The sequence below is a fragment of the Apis laboriosa genome, unplaced genomic scaffold (assembly GCF_014066325.1).
Source record: "Apis laboriosa isolate Shangri-la unplaced genomic scaffold, ASM1406632v1 scaffold5_cov152, whole genome shotgun sequence".
Lineage (NCBI taxonomy): Eukaryota > Metazoa > Arthropoda > Insecta > Hymenoptera > Apidae > Apis > Apis laboriosa.
In genome coordinates, this window is record NW_025223857.1 from 3,900,173 (window position 1) to 3,921,412 (window position 21,240).

The 21,240-nt window shown below is 38.9% G+C and overlaps 1 protein-coding gene across 6 annotated transcripts in view; it reads right to left on the reverse strand.

Moving 5' to 3' along the window:
• Window positions 1-6: 6 nt before the first annotated feature.
• LOC122718204 (nuclear factor of activated T-cells 5-like) overlaps window positions 7-21,240 on the reverse strand; it is a 52,393-nt gene continuing 31,159 nt past the window's right edge. For 2 of the 6 annotated variants that reach the window (XM_043943042.1, XM_043943041.1), the window contains exons 2-6: window positions 9,032-9,315; window positions 5,093-5,393; window positions 3,152-3,670; window positions 2,600-3,064; window positions 7-2,446 (exon numbers count right to left, since the gene is read on the reverse strand). In XM_043943042.1, the coding sequence (XP_043798977.1) occupies window positions 132-2,446; window positions 2,600-3,064; window positions 3,152-3,670; window positions 5,093-5,393; window positions 9,032-9,315 (3,884 nt within the window). In that variant the 3' untranslated portion in view covers window positions 7-131. The remainder of the gene's footprint in view (window positions 2,447-2,599; window positions 3,065-3,151; window positions 3,671-5,092; window positions 5,394-9,031; window positions 9,316-21,240) is intronic. The other 4 variants (XM_043943045.1, XM_043943046.1, XM_043943043.1 and 1 more) reach the window with 4 other exon arrangements.

A 21,240-nucleotide genomic window follows, 5' to 3' on the forward strand; every position in this document is an offset into this window, starting at 1 on the left:
TCTCTCTCTCTCTCTCTCTCTCTCTCTCTCTCTCTCTCTCTCTCTCTCTCTCTCTCTCTCTCTCTCTCTTTGTATCCAAAAAGTAAATCGAATACACAATTATATATTTTAATGACAAGAATACGGCAGTACTACATAAGAAAACCATTTTGAGGATCAAAGCAGCTCGGATTTATATAACTCAACAGATCATTCTCCGACATCGAGGTAAGCTCTTGAGGCAACATACCATCTTCCTGTTTTCTAACCGTTGTACCATTCGTACTGTTTGCCGTATTTGTTATAGGTGGGTTTACATTTTGTCTGTTAGGTGTAACAGGTAAGGCAACCGGTGGTGATTTATTCGCTACCTGTTCAACAATATTATTCTGGTTGGAAGGTGATTTAGGCAAAATACCTTCCATAGCACTGTTCATTAATTGCGCACTTTGAGTAGCCACGCTGTTTAATATATTTTTTGTCGCGATAATGGCATGCGCGGTAGTCGTGGTAATAGGTCGATTATTAATAATATCCTGAGTAGCGTTAGTAATTACATTATTAATCGCTTGTTCCGCAGCATTGGTCAATCTTTGCTGCGATGGTTCTTGAGCCGCTCCACTCGCTAAAGCAGAACTAGCCTCGGCAACGAAGCCTGCCGGCTGATTTAACATAGAACCAATATCTTGCTGTACCGCCTGCTGCATCGCTTGAGCTGCTTGCGCTTGCTGAACCGCTTGTTGAACCGCTTGAACTTGTTGCACGACTTCCTGCGTTGCCTGTTGTACCGCTTGCTGAACCACTTCCTGCGTAGCTTGTTGTACAGCCTGTTGAACGGCGGGTACGGCCTGAACTTGTTGTACCGCTTGCACTTGTTGCACAGCTTGTTGGACAACTTGTGCGTGCTGCACCACGTGTTGAACGACTTGCTGTTGTGCCTGTTGTACCGCTTGTACCGCTTGTTGCTGAGCCTGAGCGACAACTTGTTCAACTTGTTGTTGCGCATGCGCAACAACCTGTTCCACTTGTTGCGCTTGCTGCATTGCTACAACATCTTGCTGTATAAGAGCCGGAATCTGCGGAATATGCTCCGCCGCTGTCGACATAGTCTCGTTCGTAACTTGTAACGGATTATGAGATGGTACACTAACGTTAGAATTCGACGTACCGGTCGCAGTCACAGTTGATTCCTGGATCGGCGGCAATAAAGCGGCGTTGATAGTGGTGAGCAAACTGTCGCCATTAGCCTGCTCTGGAACCACAGATGCGGGCGATGAAACGGACGTTGCGCCATTTCCTGGTAAAGATGGCACGGCCTGTGGCGGCATCAACGCTTCGAGAAGCATCGTCTTGACCGGAATGGGTGGGCTAGTTCTACTTTGTTGGGGACTCGAGATCGTTTCGTGATCAGTAACTGCGGAAACATGACTCATTATGGTATTATTATTAGGATTCACGGTACGCAGGGGCGACACCAACTGATGAGATTCAGCGCCAGAATTAACGAGAGTATCTAATTTGACGCCTGGAGAGGGAGAAGCTAAAATATTGGAAGCTTGTCCTTGTTGAGGTTGTCGTCCTGTGGTAATAATGGAAGCTCGTTGCTGTATAGTACCTACAAATCCGTTTTCTTGATTCTCAGCCTCTTTGACGTTAGACTCGATATGATTAAGGTATTTCTCTACGCTATGTCCACTCTGCGCAGGCAGTTGTCCGTTCGGCGTGGCGGTAAAATTTGACAGTGTATCGAACTCCGTCTGATGATGCTTCATGCGAAGATCAACAACACCGCCACCCTGAAGACTTCCGTTAGGAGTGCCTTCTACCGGCAATATTGAGTTAGTTTCTTTGTTGATATGATGAGGACTTAGAACTTTGACTTGAGACGAGTCGTGCATACCTCCGAACGCGTTCTGGTGAGTCGAAACCATCGACAACTGATGCTGGTTTCGCATTAGATCTACCACGCCGAGAAGATTGACCGCTTCCTGTACAGGTGAACCATTCGCCGCTACAGGAACCGATCTGATCATATTAGCCTGTGGTGTTTCCCTCGAGTTCTCGCTCACGAGCTGTTGCAATGGACTGGTACCCGTCGAACCATTCGCGGTCGGGGTCGGTATGCTTTGCATGCTGTTCTCGCTGATCATACTATTCTCACTGTTCTCGTCCAGGACCTCGGTCTTCAAATTATCTAACAAACTCAATTGAAGATTCGAAGATGATCTACGACTTAGCAGCGGATTCGCAACCAAAGCCGGTGGTGGCATCATCACGTCGGGCGGTGAATTTTTGCAATTAGGACTTTGCGCCGCCCACATCATAACCGATGTTACCTGAGACGATGCTGTCACCGGTGGTGGGCTGGGATCGTTCTTAAGCGCCTCCGTTTTTTGGGACGCTGCTTGTTGCGGTGGTATAGTTGTCAAGAAATTTGCCGTTCCCGCGGTTGCTTGCGTAATCAGAGCTGAAATATCATCATTTTCAATATAACTCTCGCCATACGCTTTTCTAACAATACATATATATATATATATATATTAATAACTTCGTTCCATTATTACTTCCTTACTTCACGAGCAATTTTACTTATGTTCAAAGATAGAAAATTCTTACTTACTGTTCGGTGATACACCTTTAGTCAGGGGCACCGCTACAGGAGACGTTGCTAGTGCAACCTCACCATTCGTGGTGGACAGAGGTGGAGTTATTGGCTCAACTTTACCCACCGATGGTTCGGGTGGCGTGGACGCAGCGGTATAAAGGAACGTGTGAGGCTCGCTCGTTTTTCCCGAGGATACCGCGTACAATTTAACGCTAACCGTTTCTGAGGGTGCCAGATCTTGTCGCCTGTACGCCGGCACGACGCAAACCAGATGAGTTTGTTGCAGGAACTCCTTGTCAGGTAGAACGGCGCATTCCCAATGAGGTTCCAAACTGCTCGACAGATTGTCGTTGTCCAGTTGAAATACGACCCGTGTATCTTTCAGAAAGTTCTTCCCGAGTATAAATAATTCTAATCCTCCGGTACACGGACACGACGTGAGCGATTTCTTACAGATCTCCGGTATTCCCGGCGGTTGGGCTGAAACAAGAAAGATCGATCGAACATTAATTTCTCTATTTTTCTCGTCCCGGCCAGTAACGAATCGAAGATTCGCAAACTGCTTACTGCAAACTATCGGTTGCGAGCAAACTTGCAACGTTTCCGTTGTGCCGTCGGGATGGGTGATCGTGGTGCGAAATACCATACGACAACGAGTCGATTTCTTCTTGCTGCGCCCCTGAAGCACCCCGGCTTCCTGAGGGAATCTGTGCTCCACGTCGACGTTACGTTCTTTCAAAATGCCCACGCAATCGCACGTCACTATCATATCCTTGGCCGGATCCATGTCCACCTCGATCACGATCGTGCCGTCGATCTTGCGCTCTACGCACGGCGTCGAATTTTTGCCGCTCACGCGGCACGCTTGATAAAACATGTGGGGCGCTACACGGCCGAGATCCGTGCCAATGAAAACTTGAAGCGTGGTCGGTTTGTCGTAGCCGACCAGGCGGACGATCGGGAATCCGTTCCCGGTTCGATCCTTCACCGCCCCTCTCGAGCCTTCCGTCTGGTAACGAGCCCTGTGCTGTTGCTCCGGTTGACAGATAATTTGCAATTGCGCCTTCCCATCGGCGGAAGAGTTACCTGAAAGTTGTAACGAAACGAAAAATTTGTATTAAAAAATATGTGTTCGCTCGAAACAAACGGCAAATCATAATTAGACGGATATAATTTGGTTTTAATAATCGTCGAGATAAAACGATTATCTCGATTTAATCTCACGTAAAAATTTCTTCTTAAAGGGGCCAACTTGAGAAATAGAATTGCGTAACCGACTCCATTCTAAAGATAAAGTCGATGTATAATTATATCGCTTTATCGCGAGGAGACGAAACCAACGGGGGGGCGATATCAACGATAATTTGACGAGCGGAAGAAGGATCGAGTTCTCATTTTAATAAAAGCGAAGGGGGAAACAGAAGCGCGTTACATAAACTCTCGTTTGACCTACATTCGATATCGCGTTTCGATATCGGCGAAAGAATATCGATGATTTATTTTATTACCCACCACAAGGTTTCCTAAAACAAAACGCGGAAGATAACGTATCGCGTTTGCGAGAGGTGAAAAATTTCGTCGGAAATAGGCTCGATCGGGTCTACTGCGTGGTCGGTAATGAAGTGTCGCGAGCAAACAACCACGATCGGGGGAAGTGGTGAGTGGCGAAGGTTATCGGTTTGCATCATCCTCTAATAAGATCGCACAGTCGCGTTGAAAACCTCTCGTCTCTTCTCGCTTTCTCGCTCCCCCTCGCTCCTTCTCGCTCCTTTGTTTACATCTTCGTATCCAGATGCAAACAGGCACCGATCTTCACGCGCGAATTACGCTCCCCGTACGATGATTTATCTAACAAAGGCAAACTCGCGCCTCCGTCAAAATTTACAATTAACACGCGGCCGACAATATAAACAGCCGAGCGGCGCGCACCGAATCGGCCTCGGCGAATCGAAATTCTTTCAAATTCTCTTGTAAACTCTTCGTTTCGAGAAATTCATCGAGATCCAACGAGCGACGACGCCGGCATCACGTTATCTCGCGACCTCGCGCGGACCTCGGTATCTCGACCAAAAAACCGCAATATCAACGGCAATAAATTTTCAAATCCGTCTATCCGAGAGAGAGAGCAAGCAAGTTTCTCCGTCTCGACGACGATCGATAAATTTAGCGCCACCAGCGTTTCGAATTAAGATTTAAACTTTACGGATTCAAACGATTTTTAAACAATAATTATCCTCGAGTAACTCTTTCTTTTTTCTCCCTCTTCCTTATATTTTCCTTATATAAACTCGAAATGAAAATATCCATCAATCTCTAAAGAAAACTCCACGAATTTTTATTTACAAAATTTAAAAATCATCGCGATCGAACGCGTATATCGCGAATCCCCTCCTTCCCTCCCTTCCTTCCCCTCGTGAAATCTTTAACGAGGTAAAAAAAAAAAAAAAAAAAGAAAGATAAAGAAAGAGATAAAGAATAAGAGACACGTGTCCAACGTGGCAAACGTACACAATTGAGAGGTGAGGGTGACAGGACCCTGTTGAGCCGTGGACGTCCTCTTGGCGAGTACGCCCAATCCGGACCGAGATCTCGAGACCTCGACCACCCTCCCCGTTCCTCCATTTCCCTGCCTGTTCCCGGAGATCGTGGCCAATCCGCCTATCCCGTTGGACGCGCCTCTCGTGGCGCCCTTCGCCTCCGGGCTTGTCGCGTGTCCAACCTCCGGAAAGGCGAAGTTCGCGTCCTCGGACTCGAGCTTGATGTCCATCTTCCTCCTCTTCGAGTCTTCCTCGCCTGCTCCGTTCCAAGCCTGTTAACCAACCAAGCAAAACGGATTCATCCAGAGGGGCATTTGTCTCGCTCGTATGCGGCCGCCAATTTAACGAATCAAACCGATGATGATCGGTAGGGGAGGGGAGGGGAGGGAGGAGGAGGAGGAAGAGGAGGAGAAGAGGCCCGGGTTCAACCACCGTTAGAGACCGGTCACTGGCGTCGAACGCAACGACCGATCCCGTGGCGGCTACGCGTGATCGCGTTAGATGCACGTGCACCATGCGCGGCGTGGCGCGCATTTTGAAGGGGAAGCAAGCGGCGGTTCGTGAGTTTGAACCGGGGGAGGGTGATGCCCTCTTGGGAAACTTGGATTGTCGGAGGGGATGCGATCTCTTCGGCTAATTTCGGGGCAAGGAAATAGAAGGAGGTTTTCGAAGGACGAAATTGGGAAGGTTTTAACGAGAAGGAGATTCGTCGTTGTTTCGAAAAATGATGCTATATTCGAGAGACGAATTCTTGAGAATTGTTCTTCTTTGATGGAGTAGTTAAAGTAAAGTCGGGTAGAGAAAGATGGAAGTATAATTTTTTTACAATTTTTTTCTTCTTCTCTCTGCCTCGGTTTTTTCTTTTTTTTTTTTTNTTTTTTTTTTTAGACTTCGAAACGCTTCTGTGTCTGAAATATTGGGCCACGATATATTCAATATCAAGCCGCTCGTTTAATATTTACGGACGCAATTATCGCGGACACGCGTCGCGAGCAGAGCATTTTATTAAAATCTTTTTTAATCTTCACGAGGCTTACAGCAATAGTTACGTACGCTAACGTTTGCCATTCTTATCCATATATCGTGTTGTTACGCAATACGCGAATAAGTTATCATTGCATGTATCGATATCGATCAAAACTGCTCACCGTAGACGAACGCGTATTTTTGTAATGTACGATGATGGCATCGCGAGGAGACAGAGAGAAAGAGAGAGAGAGAGAGAGAGAGAGAGAGAGAGAGAATAGGGAATGTGAAAAAAAAAAAAGAAAAAGAAAAGAAAATTAATTTTTTTCCCGAGAATCTTGAGAAGATACTCGTGAGAAGAAGAAAAAAAAAAAAGAAAACAGAAAAGAAAAAAGAGAAAAACAATTTCTTTCGAGTAGAGTATCGAGAAAGATAATATTTCTTTCGCGTATATTGAAAAGATATGAAGCGAATAGATTTAAGAGTGAACAATATTCGTGAAAACAACATTCTCGAAAATTTTATTCTCTCAATTCTCGGTATTTGCGTCTATTCTCGTAAGAAGAATAAAAAGAAAAGGAAAGAGAAGCGATTTCTTTCGAGTATCAAGATACTAAGCGCGCGTTTCTGATAGTTGCATCCACCCATAAAAATAGGTGATAAGTAAGTATGGGGATGACCAAAACAATTTCGAGATTTTCCTATGCGTTTACGGGTAAAGTTTTATTTTTCCTCTCCTTTCTTTCCGAATTCTCAATAATAGAGAAAATTTGCCGACTAGTGCAACAATATGCTGCACGATAACGGCGCAAATATAACGCCATTTTGCGGCGATAATCGTCGATAACACTATTCTGTCAGTCGCTTTTGTCACGTTCATGATAACCCGTCGCAACACATAAACAAAATTCTAAACTATCGAACGTTAACACGTGATAAGTAAACGTGTTTCTGCCACTATTTAGACGTTTAACGGTATTTAAGGAATTATCCTTTTAATATATTTACTCTATCTTGAGTGTGTACAAAAAAATATATATATACTTCATGGAAAAATATAGTATGAATTGTAAGAAATTTTTTTTATAGTATAACTCCATTGATCATTTTAACCAGTACTTTGGATATTTTACGGACAATCATTCACAAAAGTTTATGTTTTCTTTAATGCTGGATTATTTTTATTAAAATAAATTACACGCAATGCAATAAAATATTTATTTTTTAATAAAAGAGTTTATAAATCATTTTATTGTGAAGTAGTTTTGATAAAATTTTTTATGAATGACTGCGCGTTTTTATATTCTTCTTAATTGGACGAACATTCGTAATTTCGAGATAGAATAATTCTCTTACGTACGAGATAAATAGGCATATGCCTATGCTATCGATTGCAAGCTTGAAATCATCTTTTCATCTTTTCTTAAAATTTTTATTATACTGTTTTATAAAAATATACTGTCACAACGATAATAATCACGGTAATAATCTTAATATCTTTCATTTTCTGATATCGTTTTCGTATTATTCATTTCGTAAAACGTACGTTCCTATGTAACGATCAATTTTATTTTATATTTAGAATCATCGATGATATACTACTCACGATGAATGTACGTGTTTTACATTGTATTCCAAGTTAAACAATACAATAAAATTTCTAAAGTACGCAAAATTTTAAGCATTAGCTCGTCTTAATCCTTCTCGACGTATCGATCAACGATTAAATCTTTTCAAATCCGACAATGCTCGATCTTGTTCTGTTATTTTATCAATAAACGTTTCAATAAGATATATGCGGTCAAAAAGTTCAACATCGATATTAAATAGTTGACAGAGTCTCTTTTTATGTTCGATGATTAATCAAAGTATATAAAAATGATTTAATAAAATAAGCGACATTGATATGAATTAGCACGATTTAATAAGTAATATTTTATCTCTTCTCTAATATAAAATTTTAAAATAAGAAATATTAAATGCACGTAAAGTGTAATTTATTGCATGGTGAATAAAACGAATAAATTTTTTTCATTTTATTTTAATATTAAAAAAATAAAACAATCAACCCTTAATTTTTCTATTGATTTATCTAAGTATCACAGAAAGGAAATTTGTAAAAAAAAAAAAAAAAAACTGCTGAAACTTAAAAGATAAAAATAAAATCAAAATACATCATATACTTTGAAATCAAACCCAAATAAAAGATTGATAAATGTTCCAGAAAAATGTGCTTGAAAGATATCAAGTATATTTGCAAATCATGTTTTAAAATAGATTTAGCAAAAAAGAGACAGATGACTGGTCTCATGACTAGATTAAAAGTTGTTTATTAATATTTTATGATGCATAATACTGTTAATGTTAATTTAGATCAACATTGTTTCCGTTTTGATAAAGAGTCATAAAACACGTACATCCTTCTAAACCACGGTAAACAAATATTAATTTTTTATCATGAATCTCTGAGCAGCCTATCTTCCTTCTGAAACTAACCTTACCTTTTTCATATTTTTCATTCGTGCATTATCAATTTAATCCTCGAATACATTATCTAAACTTATTTAACGCAAATAAAATTTAACTTCAAAATCGTATAAATTTTTCACCAAAACCAATTTAAACTTACAGAGGACTGTAATTAATCCTTGAGTATCCACATCATATATTTCTTCCAATAATTTCACGTCAATTCAATATTTAAATATTCCGTATAAAGTATTAGTATTATTACCAACCAAAAATATGAAGAATCCAAAGCAATTTTACTCTCTTCTCTTCCATGAAGAGAATTAAAATACAATAGAGAAAATATAGAAATGGGTATCCGATTGTCGGCAAAAAGATCAAAGCGTAATAAAAATTCCAAGCGAACAAAAGGATGATTTCGAACTTGTCCAATCGCGACTCGCACATTTCTATTACCATATCATACTTTACTAACGTTTGCGTTGGTGAGGTGTTGATGACGATCCTCGAAACCGAGCCCGGAATCGTTCGAGTTATCGCAACTGTCTTGTGCCGAATTGGCCCTCGCCCCGTGCTCATCCGAGTTTCGTAAGGATCCCAGTGGTATCCTCGGCTGTGGCTGTAACTGGGGTTGCTGCTGCTGCTGGCGTTGCTGATGGCTTATTCTCCTAGAGGCAGAATGCGCACGGTTGCTCGACGTGACGGTGCTTCTTTGAACCGATCCTGTCACCGCTGACAACCTTTCTCCTGCATTGTAACCTGAAATCAAAATAAAATTGTCAGTTTTGGAAATGGAATGGTGTTATCCTATTTTCTATTTTCTTAAGGATTGAATCATTCGTTGTCTTAGTCAGTATTTGTCCCAAGACCCTTGATTCATATTTTCCTTTTGAAGGTAATCTTTTGAACTTCACTATTTCTGTTATCTTAATCGTTTCTTCGAAGATCGTCCGTGATAAAGAATTTTAATCTGGTTAGAAGGCCAAAAATAGTTCTGTTATTCAATCTGTAAAGTTTTGAAAAATTTTTGATTAATCGCAATTACATCGAAGATAATGATTTTACTTAAGGTTAAACTTGAATAGGAAATGGCACAAATTTAACGTGAAAAGTTATTTTGGCGATTTTTAAGGAACTGCAACACGAATCTTTGTAAGTTTAAATCAAGCAATTTCACTCTGTTATCTTATTCTGTCACGCATAATGATTTATAAAATATGAAGCGTTAATGAAACGACGATCAAAAATTTTACGAATACGACAAGAATGAAAACAAGTCGATCGACAATGAATCGACACCTCCAACTGTTTTGAATAAATAATTTAATTTGAACGACCGTTTAAGATTCTTCGACGATCTTATTCATAGCGTTGCTGACAATTTCTGCTTGGCCCAAAGCTTTTGAAAAAGGACGAGTGTGGATAATTTCGAGGACAGATCGATAGAGCGAGCTGGCTCGAGAATAATATAATTTCTAAAGTGCAGGCGAGAGATAATACATTATTAAAATTTTACAGTAATACGCTATATAATTTACATATGTTTTTAATAAAGAGATTGCAAAGAGAATCGATAAATTTGAAATTTATTAGAAATATAAAAATATAAAATTACGAACTGGACTTTAACACTGTGATTAATTTTATTTGATTTTTGAAATTGGAACTGACTATAGGCGAAAACGTCATTTTATTTTATGAAAGAAACAGAAAAAAAAGTTCCTTTTGTTATAGTTACTTTAAACTTTTCGCTGGTAAGTATAGCAAATATGATGCATTGATAAATAGTAAAAAGACGTAACAACGCTTAAATAGCATCTATAACACCATCCATGTGTCTTAACGAAAAGAGTAAATTTTTAATCTCGCCTAAGATTAAGACATCTACAGTATACCAATTGTCGATGATGTAAGGCACCAAAATAGGCAAATAATATATCTCAATTTTTCAAGATTAAATTTTTAATTACTTTTTAAGTGATATTTTATAGTCGAAAGCACTTAGTTCGTGTTTAATTAAAAAAAGAATCATCTAACATTATTGACGTCTTCAGACGGTTCGTCGAAGAGGACTGTAAACAAATATTCTGTCCAGTAAAACAAACTTAGGAGTATCGCGTAAATTTCTCTCTTTTTTTTCCAGCGTATAAAATAATCGCATTCCGGTTAACGACAGACGAGAAACTCGGTTAGACGAGGAACATTTAACCGCGATGAAACCGCTCGTGATTTTCATTTTTCCATGGCGGCCGATACACACGGCTCAGACATCGAACCGTACAAAGTCCGAGATCGATGATTCTCTCTCTCTCTTCGTAGCCGGGGTAAAACGACGAGTTTATCTCCCGACGATTAACCAACGGAACGCGCCGCCGATCAACAAACGGAACGGAACAATACCCGCGTATCGAGGATTGATTTTTACTTACTTTTTATTTATTCCCTTTCATTCTTTCTTGCTTGCCTTCTCATTTATTTTTATTTTACAACGATAAAATACGCTTCGAGACGAGAGTTTTCTGCCGATTTTGAAAAAAAGTTTTTAACACTTTAACATTTGACATTGGAGGATATATATATATTGAATATACTTTGACGAAGATTTTGATAAAATTTCGCGACGCTCTCTGAAATGTTATTTAAAATTTCTTGATACGAAAAGTTTAGAATTAAATATTATTTTAACAATTATTATTTTCGTCACATCGAAACTAATATTTTCACAACGCTCCACCGATAAAATTTCGCTATACACAGCACAATATACTGAATACAAATCAATCAATTTATTCCTAATCGTGTCGTTATAAATAAATCATCCTCGCCTTTTTTCATTCGAAAGGAAATTTAACCAAATTCAACAATAACGCGGCATCCATTTAATACAAGTTTAATAATAACAATTAATAATAACAAAAATTATTCTTCCTCGCTTTATTCGCGAGGAAGAATCCACGAGATAGAGTCAACCTCGAGAACGAAGATAAACACGGAAAAATGCATTGGAACTGGTGAAAGAGAGATTCGGAAAAGGAAATATCGAGAAACTAACAGAGAGAAAAAGAGAGAGAGAGAGACATGGAAACAGAACACGTAGAAGCGAGAAGGAGGAATGGCGAGAGAGAGAGAGAGAGAGAGAGTGATATCGGTGTCTATCTATAGAAGCTCGACTACTGGATGGGATAATTGCGTGGGGGGTGAAGTTGCAATCGCACATGCAACTGGTGGTGAGGGGTCTCACCGCCGCCGCCAACAGGGGGTTAGGCAGGCGTAATGGGCGCGTGCACACACGTGTAAGGTGCATCTATGTGATCGTCGAGGAAAATCACGGGACGATGTCAACGACCCACGCTCGCGACGATCTTCATCGTTTTCAACCTCGATGCCTCGCGACGTCCATCGTCATCGTCGCCTCGCGGCGACACACAAGCGGCTACGCCTCGTTATTTCGCTTTTTACCCGACGGATAAATCGCGGCCTCTGCAAGGAATTTAATTACGAGCTCCGGGTGTAATTACTGGCGCGGGTGTAATACGGAGGTTGGGTTTTGTAGATCCACCGCGAGTCGGTGCATTTTTTTTTTCTCCCCTTTTTCTCTTTTTTAAATAAATTTGCTTTTTTTCCATCCCGGACGGAATTCGATCGGTTCGCGTCGCCGAGGAAGAGTGAGAAAATAATGCAAATGTTTGGTTATGTTAGGTGTTTCTTTTTTTTTTTTTTTTTTTTTCCCTTTTTTTAGAGCAGATTAATGGAATAATTCGAATAATTTTTGTTTCGAAGCTATTTTTTTTACTTTTTTCAAGGGGGGAAGAGGGGTTTTTCCAGGAAAAGATATTTTACGTGTGAGTTTTTGGTTAATGTTTCTTGTTACAGAATAACAAGAGATAAGAAATCATTTGTGAAATCTTTCAATTGCAGAATATGAAAGGCCGATTTATGAAATCTGCTATGTAATAATCGGTTAGATCGAATGATTTCAAGGATATATATATATATATACGAAGCACGGATATAGTAAGCATTCGAAGATAAAAGAAATTCGTCCTTTTTTTTTTTTTACCTCATTCGTTATTCAATTCGCTGATAATATATTATGTATTTCTTTAATTCTATCGTAATCTCGCGGAGAAATCATTTATTATACGTAATTATTTAATAACACTCTGATTGATAACATTAGAATTATTAATAACACTCATATTAACAGATTTTTTTTTTTTTCATTTCTTAGTTTTTTTAATTTGATTTAAATTAATTGGTTAAGTAGTTAAGTTGGATAATCTGGAGAATTGTAGAAAAATAGCGTAATTAATAACATACTTACTTATTAAAAGCGAATATATCGCCTTGTAACAGTTCCAGATGCGTTGAATTCGATTTCATAAAAATTTTACTTAAAATTTAACGCGATGAATCCATTTCGAGTAATTCAAAGTTACGTCCCTACTTCCGTTCCAAAAACCAAACGGACCACTTAGGGTAATTGAAGGAGCAGCCATTCCAACACCGTTGCAATACATTAAAAGCATCGACGTTCCCCATAAATTGCACCCCGTTTATAGGTTACCCGTTTCGAGTTTAAACACGTTTTCCTCGGCCATTATCCGAAAAAGAACACGATCTCTGACCCGGTTCCGTAAATTCAATTAGAATCGGCAAACAAGGATTTTACATCTCTTTAGAAAATCAAGTTGAAACGTTAAAACGTTAGAAGAACGCTACAATCTTATCGCAATTCTTCAACGATATCGAACTGATGTCCGCAAAGATGTATATATACGAGGGAGGGAGCTGACTGTGAAAAAACAACCCCGAGAAGAACAACATTATAGACGAGATATAACAATCGTCGACGACGAGGATAAAGATGATAACGAGAAAGGGCAATGATCACGCGTTGGAGAAAACTGAAAAATCGAAATATTTCATCGAATCGATTTTTTTTCTTCTCCATTCAAATATGCAGCAAAAAGGTCGAAATTCAACGATCGATCGTTATCCTGGATCAACTCCTTCCTCAACCTTCGTTCAATTTTTCTCCTCTATCTCAACGGCCTTCGGAAAATCTAGATCACGAAATATTAAAATTACAATCGATTACTATTACCATAACGTCTATTATTGCCATTATCGAGCACAGATCTTTCCTCCTCTCAACTTTTTTCTCCTCCACTTCAACGGCCTTCGAAGAATCTAGATCGCAAAAATGATAAAATTACCATCATCATAGAGCATCGGCCATCAATTATTCCTTTCTTTATTCAATTTTTTTTTTCTAGTTTCCTTTTTTACCGTTCCTTCTCCCCCGCCTCGCGTCTTCCACCACGTCGTACGGTTTCTTCTTCTTCTTCTTCTTCTTCTTTTTTCCCCTGCTGATATTAGGCTCCCTCTCCCTCTCCTTCCTCCCCCTCTCTCTGCCTCTTCCACGCCGTGTATTTACGTCTCCATCGCTCGTCCTCGAACTCGTGCATTTGCGAGTGTACTCCCGATAACAGGATCGATAAACATCGTTACTATTACAAACAGCGCGTCGCGCTGTGCGCTAACTATGACGCCTCTCGAGTCTCAAGGATATTGTTACCTGCATCGATCCATTCTCTCTCTCTCTCTCTGCCGTGATCCTTATCACGTACGATCGGTAGCGTTCTCCATCGTGAGCGCGGAAGTGCACGCCTTCCTCAACACACGCAGCGCAGCAACCTTCTCATTTTCCTTCTCATTTTCTTTCGATCGCTAATTTTTCTTTTTTTTTTTTTTTTTTTTNTTTTTTTTTTTTTTTTTTTTAATGATAGATGTACACGAGATCACGTGGCACATTAATTCTGAATGGATGCATGTTTTAATGGATGAATAGAATGTATGGAATGGAAAATGGAAAGAGAGAGATGAGAATTTTTATCGATATATCTTCTGGAATAATAATAACGAAGATTTTATGATAACTCGAAAATTGATAAAAAAAATATATGAATGGATATGTTTTATTATATGGAAGAGGATAAATTTGTATCTTTTTTTCCCCTATTTAATTTATATTATCGTAAGTTGGATTTGATAGGATATAAAATATTTTTCAAAAGTTTCGTTTTCCATATTTTTTATCGATTCCTTTGTTCCGTTTGAGAATCTATCACGATTCTCGATCTCATGGTCGTGTCTCACGGTCCATATCGAGAATCATAATCAGATAGAAATAATTAGTTGATTGTTTCGATTATATATTAGATTATAGGCCCGATTGTCAACTGTTTCGAGATAATGATTAGAATTAATACCCTCGTGTTCTCGGTTTCTTTTCTTTCTTTTATATTATTTTACAAGCTCTCTGATATCTTTGAAGAGTTTCTTATTATTTCTTTCTGGGTATTACACAATATAGATCTACGTGAGAAATATATGATAATAAAAAAAATTGTAAAAAAATTTCTGTCATATAAATAGATTACTTTACCAGTTTAATCGCAATTTAAACAACATTGGATCAGTTGCCTGTCTATAAGTGGCGATAGGGCGATTTTTCTTAAATCTCAGCCAGATAAAGCACCTCCTTCTTACTCGCTCATTAAAAACAAACAAGTAAACACCAATCCAACATTGCTTCTCCGATCCAACATTTCGAGTTTTATTATATTCTTTTCTTCGACCGTGCCACCTTAACTGTTTTTCATCGTTCCGATAGTTTCTTATCTTTCAAATTCCATCGCTTTCACTGGAGAAACCCGTATTAACCATCCATCGACTATTAACCGTTTCCTTGGGGCGTTCCATTAGATATCCGTCAGAAAAATCTAATTTACCGTTAGAATTAGAAAATGTGAAGCTTTCCAAAATTTTCACATTTGTCTGGAGGATCGACGGTTTCTTGCGACAGAGAACTCGGATGACACTCATCCGGCACGGCTCACGACACCGGCCGATAGCCTATTTCAGGGGCCCCGATAAGTCGGTAAAATCTGGATGTAACCAGAGGAAAGAAGGGAAGCGCCGGAATATAGAAAGCGAGAACGGATAAACTCGTCTATGGGCGATGCTCGAAAACCGATAAGGAATTCTGCTTTCGACTGCATCGAGTACAATCTTAATTTCGAGTTTTTCGTTAATTAATTAAAATTATACACGGTAAGAAATTCCATCCAGAGGATAAAGACTGATCGAGAAAAAATTGTGCGTATGATGAGCGTACTATACTTGTTTTCTTTTTTTCAATTTTCTTAAATTTCACAATTTTTGAACGGAATTATATACATATTTTCAAGTTAAAATTATATTCTTTACTCTTCAAAAAATAAAGTTTGATCGTTTATCTATTCGAACATGTTGGATCATGTTGAATTTGGATAAATAATTCGAATTACGGGAAGACTCAAAGTTACGAGTTAAGGGATTAATCGAAATGCGAATATAACAAAGTTCTATTGTAATAATATATCTATAAATCTTCTTTACTGATAATCGGCATTCAGAAAACTGTCAAAAGAAGCTTAAGAAACGTCATCGGTAAAGACAGCTGTGTCAATAGTTGAGATAGTTTCGAATATCGTAAGAAGCAGAATTGATCGTTAAGAAAACGATATAACAATTATAATTTAATTCCTTCTTTTCCTCTTACAAGAATTGCTTAAGACGACTATTCCAATAATTATCCGCGACGAGTTTAAAGATGGACGATGCACGGTCGATAATTCAGAACGAGAGGAGCTATTTTCGATTATAACGACCTTTGACTTTTACAAGATTCGAACAAAATTCGGATCACGGCTCATCATCTTCGTCGACCATTTAAAATACAGATCGTGGCATCGTTTTCGTCGATGAAATTGAAAGAAAAGAAGAAGAAGAAGAAGAAGAAAGACGCTCGATCCACGTAACCTCGAGAGTTCGATCTATATAAATGGGAACAATCACAACAGAAGAATTAACATTTTAATAAATAAATATTAACTTTTTATCGCGACTGGCTCGTTATCAAGATTTGTTATATATATTGTCTGCACGTGGAGAAATAGAGAGAGAAAGAGAGAGAGAGAGAGAGTATAGCGTACGATTCGCGCATTTTATCGATATCCTCTGTGTATAATATCGAGTGAGTCAACGCACCTTTTAATCAGATCCCTCCTCCCCTTGCCTCTCCTTCTCTCTCTCTGCTCCCTCTCCCAGTCACACCGCGTACAGATATGCTTGTAAATGATAGTCGGGCATATCACGTATGTCAACTTGTCTCGATGTTATTTACGTAACAATGAAAAGAAATAATCGAGTCGGTCTCTCTCGCTTATCGATAATTCCGCGAGGCAGACGATTAGTTGGCACACGTACTCCGCCTTGGCGACGGGCGAAAAACAGTGGCCTGATAAAAGGCGAGGTATATACTTTTTCAGAAGAAATCGCACTCCGAATTTTTACATCTTATGTACGTCTCTCTTGTTTCTTTTCTTTTTTTTTTTTTTTTTTTTTCGAAATGCAGGATATCGTATTTGGATAATATGAAGTGACGAGAGTGGAATAAGAGTGAAATTTTTTTCTTAAAAACTCTCGAACAATGATCGAGAAACGCAATATTTTCGATCGATCGATAAAAAATTCTATTTTTCACTAGGAAACATCTTAATTTTAAATATAGAAGAATATTTTAAAATGCTTTTAAAGCTTTTTAAAAGCTAGAGTAACGCTTCACTCGATGCATTCTATTCCACCTACCGTCTATTAGATCATCGATGTAAAGTAAATATTTTTCTTCTTTACAATTTTGCACTAAATATATATACCAACCAACGTGACTAGACATTTCAGTGAACCAACTATACATTCGTTCAATACGTGTAACTAAATTTAAATAATGACTATAATCGACTCCAGTATCTGGAGGTCATCTCTGAACTTATTACATATAGTTACTCTTTTCTTATAACCAACTGTATTCGCTCGTGACAAGATAATATAATATCGAATAATTGTAATATCGATATATCTCCTGTTCCAGAAATCATCTTCGAGCGATTATTTACGGTTGGGAATCGAGACGGAAAGTCAGGTTCGATTTGGACGAGAGTCACGAATTCCCGTTCTAGAATCCATCAACTTTTCGAGAACAGTCGTCCAGGGCACCTCTTTCTCTCCGGTTAAGAGCTTAATCGAATTCTAGCCGCGTCGCCAGTTGTATCAAGTGTACTGTTAGACGAGCGTACACATATATATGAGCCGTGTACATATATATATATATATATATATATTGCTCAACAATGTGTACATGCACATTATTAATAAGCGTCATAGATTTCGCGCCAACGAGCACATGTTCGAAACACGTGCGTGTGGACACCCGTGGACACACGAGATTTCATCCGAATGGATGGACTGTGATTATGAAACAACTCGAGACATCGACATCGAGACGACACCGAACCATCAATGGTCCCTGGAGGGCTTTCTTCCGGTTCTCGTTTGGAAATACCATTCGAGAATTCGCGTCCACGATTCTATATATATAAAATTCGATGATTGTCTTTCGAAAGTTTTAAACATCTTTCAGAAAAAGATAAAAGATCCTTTTAAGAAAATTTGTTCGATAAAAAATTTTTCCAAGATTCTTTTTTCTGAAAATTGTATCGAAAATTTTATTTTAAAAAGTTTCGTTCGAAAATTCGTTCAAAAATGAAAATGAAAATCGGCACGATCTTGATGGATCTTTATAGACGAATACACGAAGATCGAATGAAAAGAAAGGGTTACAAATAACGTTTACTACGTATCAAGAAAATATTATATCCGCCTTCTTCTCCAACTTTTTGATAATTAAATTACTACGAAAAGAAGAAAAAAGAAATTAGACAATTTCTCGTTCTCGATCACAGAATATCTCACACCACAAAGAATCCGTATATTTAGACCCGAGAGAAGATTCTGAAAATTGCGTCACGTTTCCGGGGGGAGAAAATCGGTCTATTATTAACCGTGGAGCGATACGAGACATGACCCGAAATAGCCCCACGAATTACAGTTTAACGAGAAGGTTATCAACCTAATTTTTCAATGCGCGATTCGAGCAATACGTAAAATTCAATGTAATTAAAATCGAATACTTACCGCGTGTTCCGTTTCCAATCGGCGAGGAAACTCTTCACGGGATGGAAAATGCGTAGTTGAATTCTACGGAGGACGGAGGATGTCGAGACGTCGACAATTTCGCGAAGAATGCAAGCTATGCAAGATGGAAGGCCCATCTATCCACGAGCGATTTATCGTGAAACATCTCCGCGAAACATATGGCTCACCCATACGTTTCCCGGAAACGGACGCAAGATCGAGAAGATCGTATTTTTCGATTCGTATCTCGAATTAATCATCATCGTTCGATATCTGTGAAAAAATTAGGAATCGATCGGAGTTCCATCGCGACGATAGATCGTGGAAAATCGAATCGATTTTCAAATCGTTTCTCGGAAACATTTCACGGTCATTTCACACATATAATTATACGTTGGATATCGTTCGATCTATCGAGGCCCGTTTAATCTTGGGGCAAAAAAAAAAAAAAAAAAAAAAAAAATACGCGAATACGAAGAAACTTCTTTTTAATGCGAATGAAATTCAGTCAAAGTCGAATCGTTTACACGTGTGTTAATGTTTCTTTTTTTTTTCTCTCTCTCTTTTTTTCTATATAGATTATTCTTCTTTTACGACGCAATTTTTCTCAGTCACGCGAAGACAAAACTGGAAACATATTCTGCAAACGTTGCTTGACCTATTCAACAATCCGTGAAATGTCTCATCAACAAGCGATCGGACACAAAGAGCCTGACATTTGACTTCATTTCAATTCGCGATAATTTTAATGTCGAGTCAGCCTTGCGCTCAGGTAACTCGAAATTAGATAAACTAATGTGTACACATAATGTTGTGTGTACAGATAATATTAATGAAACATAGAGCTGTCGACAAAAATTATTACGCGGTATCGAATGTACGTGTATCTTAATTGATTGCAAAAAAAAAAAAAAAAGTTAACGAAATTGGTGGCGAATTCGAAACAGATAGATTCGCGCGCGCGGGAATTTCAAATCGAATTACAATTACCTAGTGATCTTAAAGAAATTTATCGTCTATTTTTCTTTCTTTTTTTCGTTCACAGTTTCGTGGTTAATATTAACAAAAAATTTAGAATAGATTTCGTTCTGTATAAAAAGTTGAAGGATGCAAAAAACTTGGGATGGAAAAAAGAAAGAAAAAAATAAGAAATAAAGCAAATTTAAAAACAATCTACCTTTTCTTTTTCTTTTTATGTAAATTAAATATGTACAACAATTTTATAACGACTATTAAAAACTAATCTATGGTAACTTTTACTTGGTTAATGGCGTTAAATGATTTTTTTCTCTATGATGTCATTGGGAAATAAAAAAGGAGGATTCTTTAATTAAATCCGATGTGTCATTAAAATAAACTCTCCTACAACCTTCTCGTAATAAGCTTTTTTTCTCGTACTCGTAAAGAGATTTTTCTTTTTACCGGTGTTAAATAATAATCGACGATTAGATAGAATTACGCAAACCTGTAACCTTTATTATCGTAACACCAGCCGGAACATGTACGAACATAACTTTACTCCCGATACTTGTGTCTACAGACAACGGAGATCCTCGAGAGAAATAAATAATCCGCGCCGCTTCTTACGCAATCCAAGGATCACTATAAATCCACGTACTATAATACACATTCTTATACTCCTGTTATCTATCAAAACTTCATCGATTATACATAGATCCAAACACTTCGCCGTAATAATATCTCACCTGTTCCAATCCCTCGACGCATTTCATTAAAATACTACTTAAAAAAAGAATTAAAAAAAGAAGAAAAATTTAATCACACTCTCATTCACACGCACATCATCTTCTCTCGAATCGCTCGAAGCATTAACGACGAACGGAATATACAAAAAGAAGATTATACAAGAATATACAAAAGAAGAAAAAAAAGGACAAGAAGAGAAAAAAAGATTCTTTTTTTTTCTTCCTCTTTCATGTCAATCAATTGTTCTCTTCGCTCACCATCATCGCCTCCACCAACACAGGAACGATCCGTATACCTGATCGGATCAACGGAGGGAGGGGAGGGGCGTAATAATCCGCGGCGAAACCGCGACCCGTGGCACACGATCCGAGAATTGAACGATCGCTGGCAGGGAAGAGGCAGGGGTGAGGAGTCGCCGCGAGGACAACGCCGCGAGGAGGAGGAAGAAAACCGCTGCGATCCGTTCGCCGCGGGGGCGCCTCTCGAAAATCGGAGAGGCGATCGCGGATTGGCCGCCGCTCGCTTTCGAAGGCGGATTGCCCTCTTCTTCCCTTCTTCCGCCTCCTGCCTGGCAACGAAAGACCGGCCACCAAAAGGCCTTTTTTCAGTGGCGGGCCGCTGATAAACGGAGAAGTATCGCGTCTCTCCTGCGCACGGGGAGCGAATCGTTGTTGGGGGAGGATACGCGATAGGAGAGAGAGAGAGAGAACGGATCAAGGGCGAAGGAGAGAAACGAGGAGCGAGAGAGAGAGAGAGATAATTTATAATCGGCTCGGGGACGGATAAGGAAAATAGGAAGGAAAGGAGGATGACGGAGGACATGCGGAGGAACGGCGAGACCTCGTCTCGGAGGTTATCGAGCCTTGTCACGATTTCCCGGCTGTTAGAGACGAA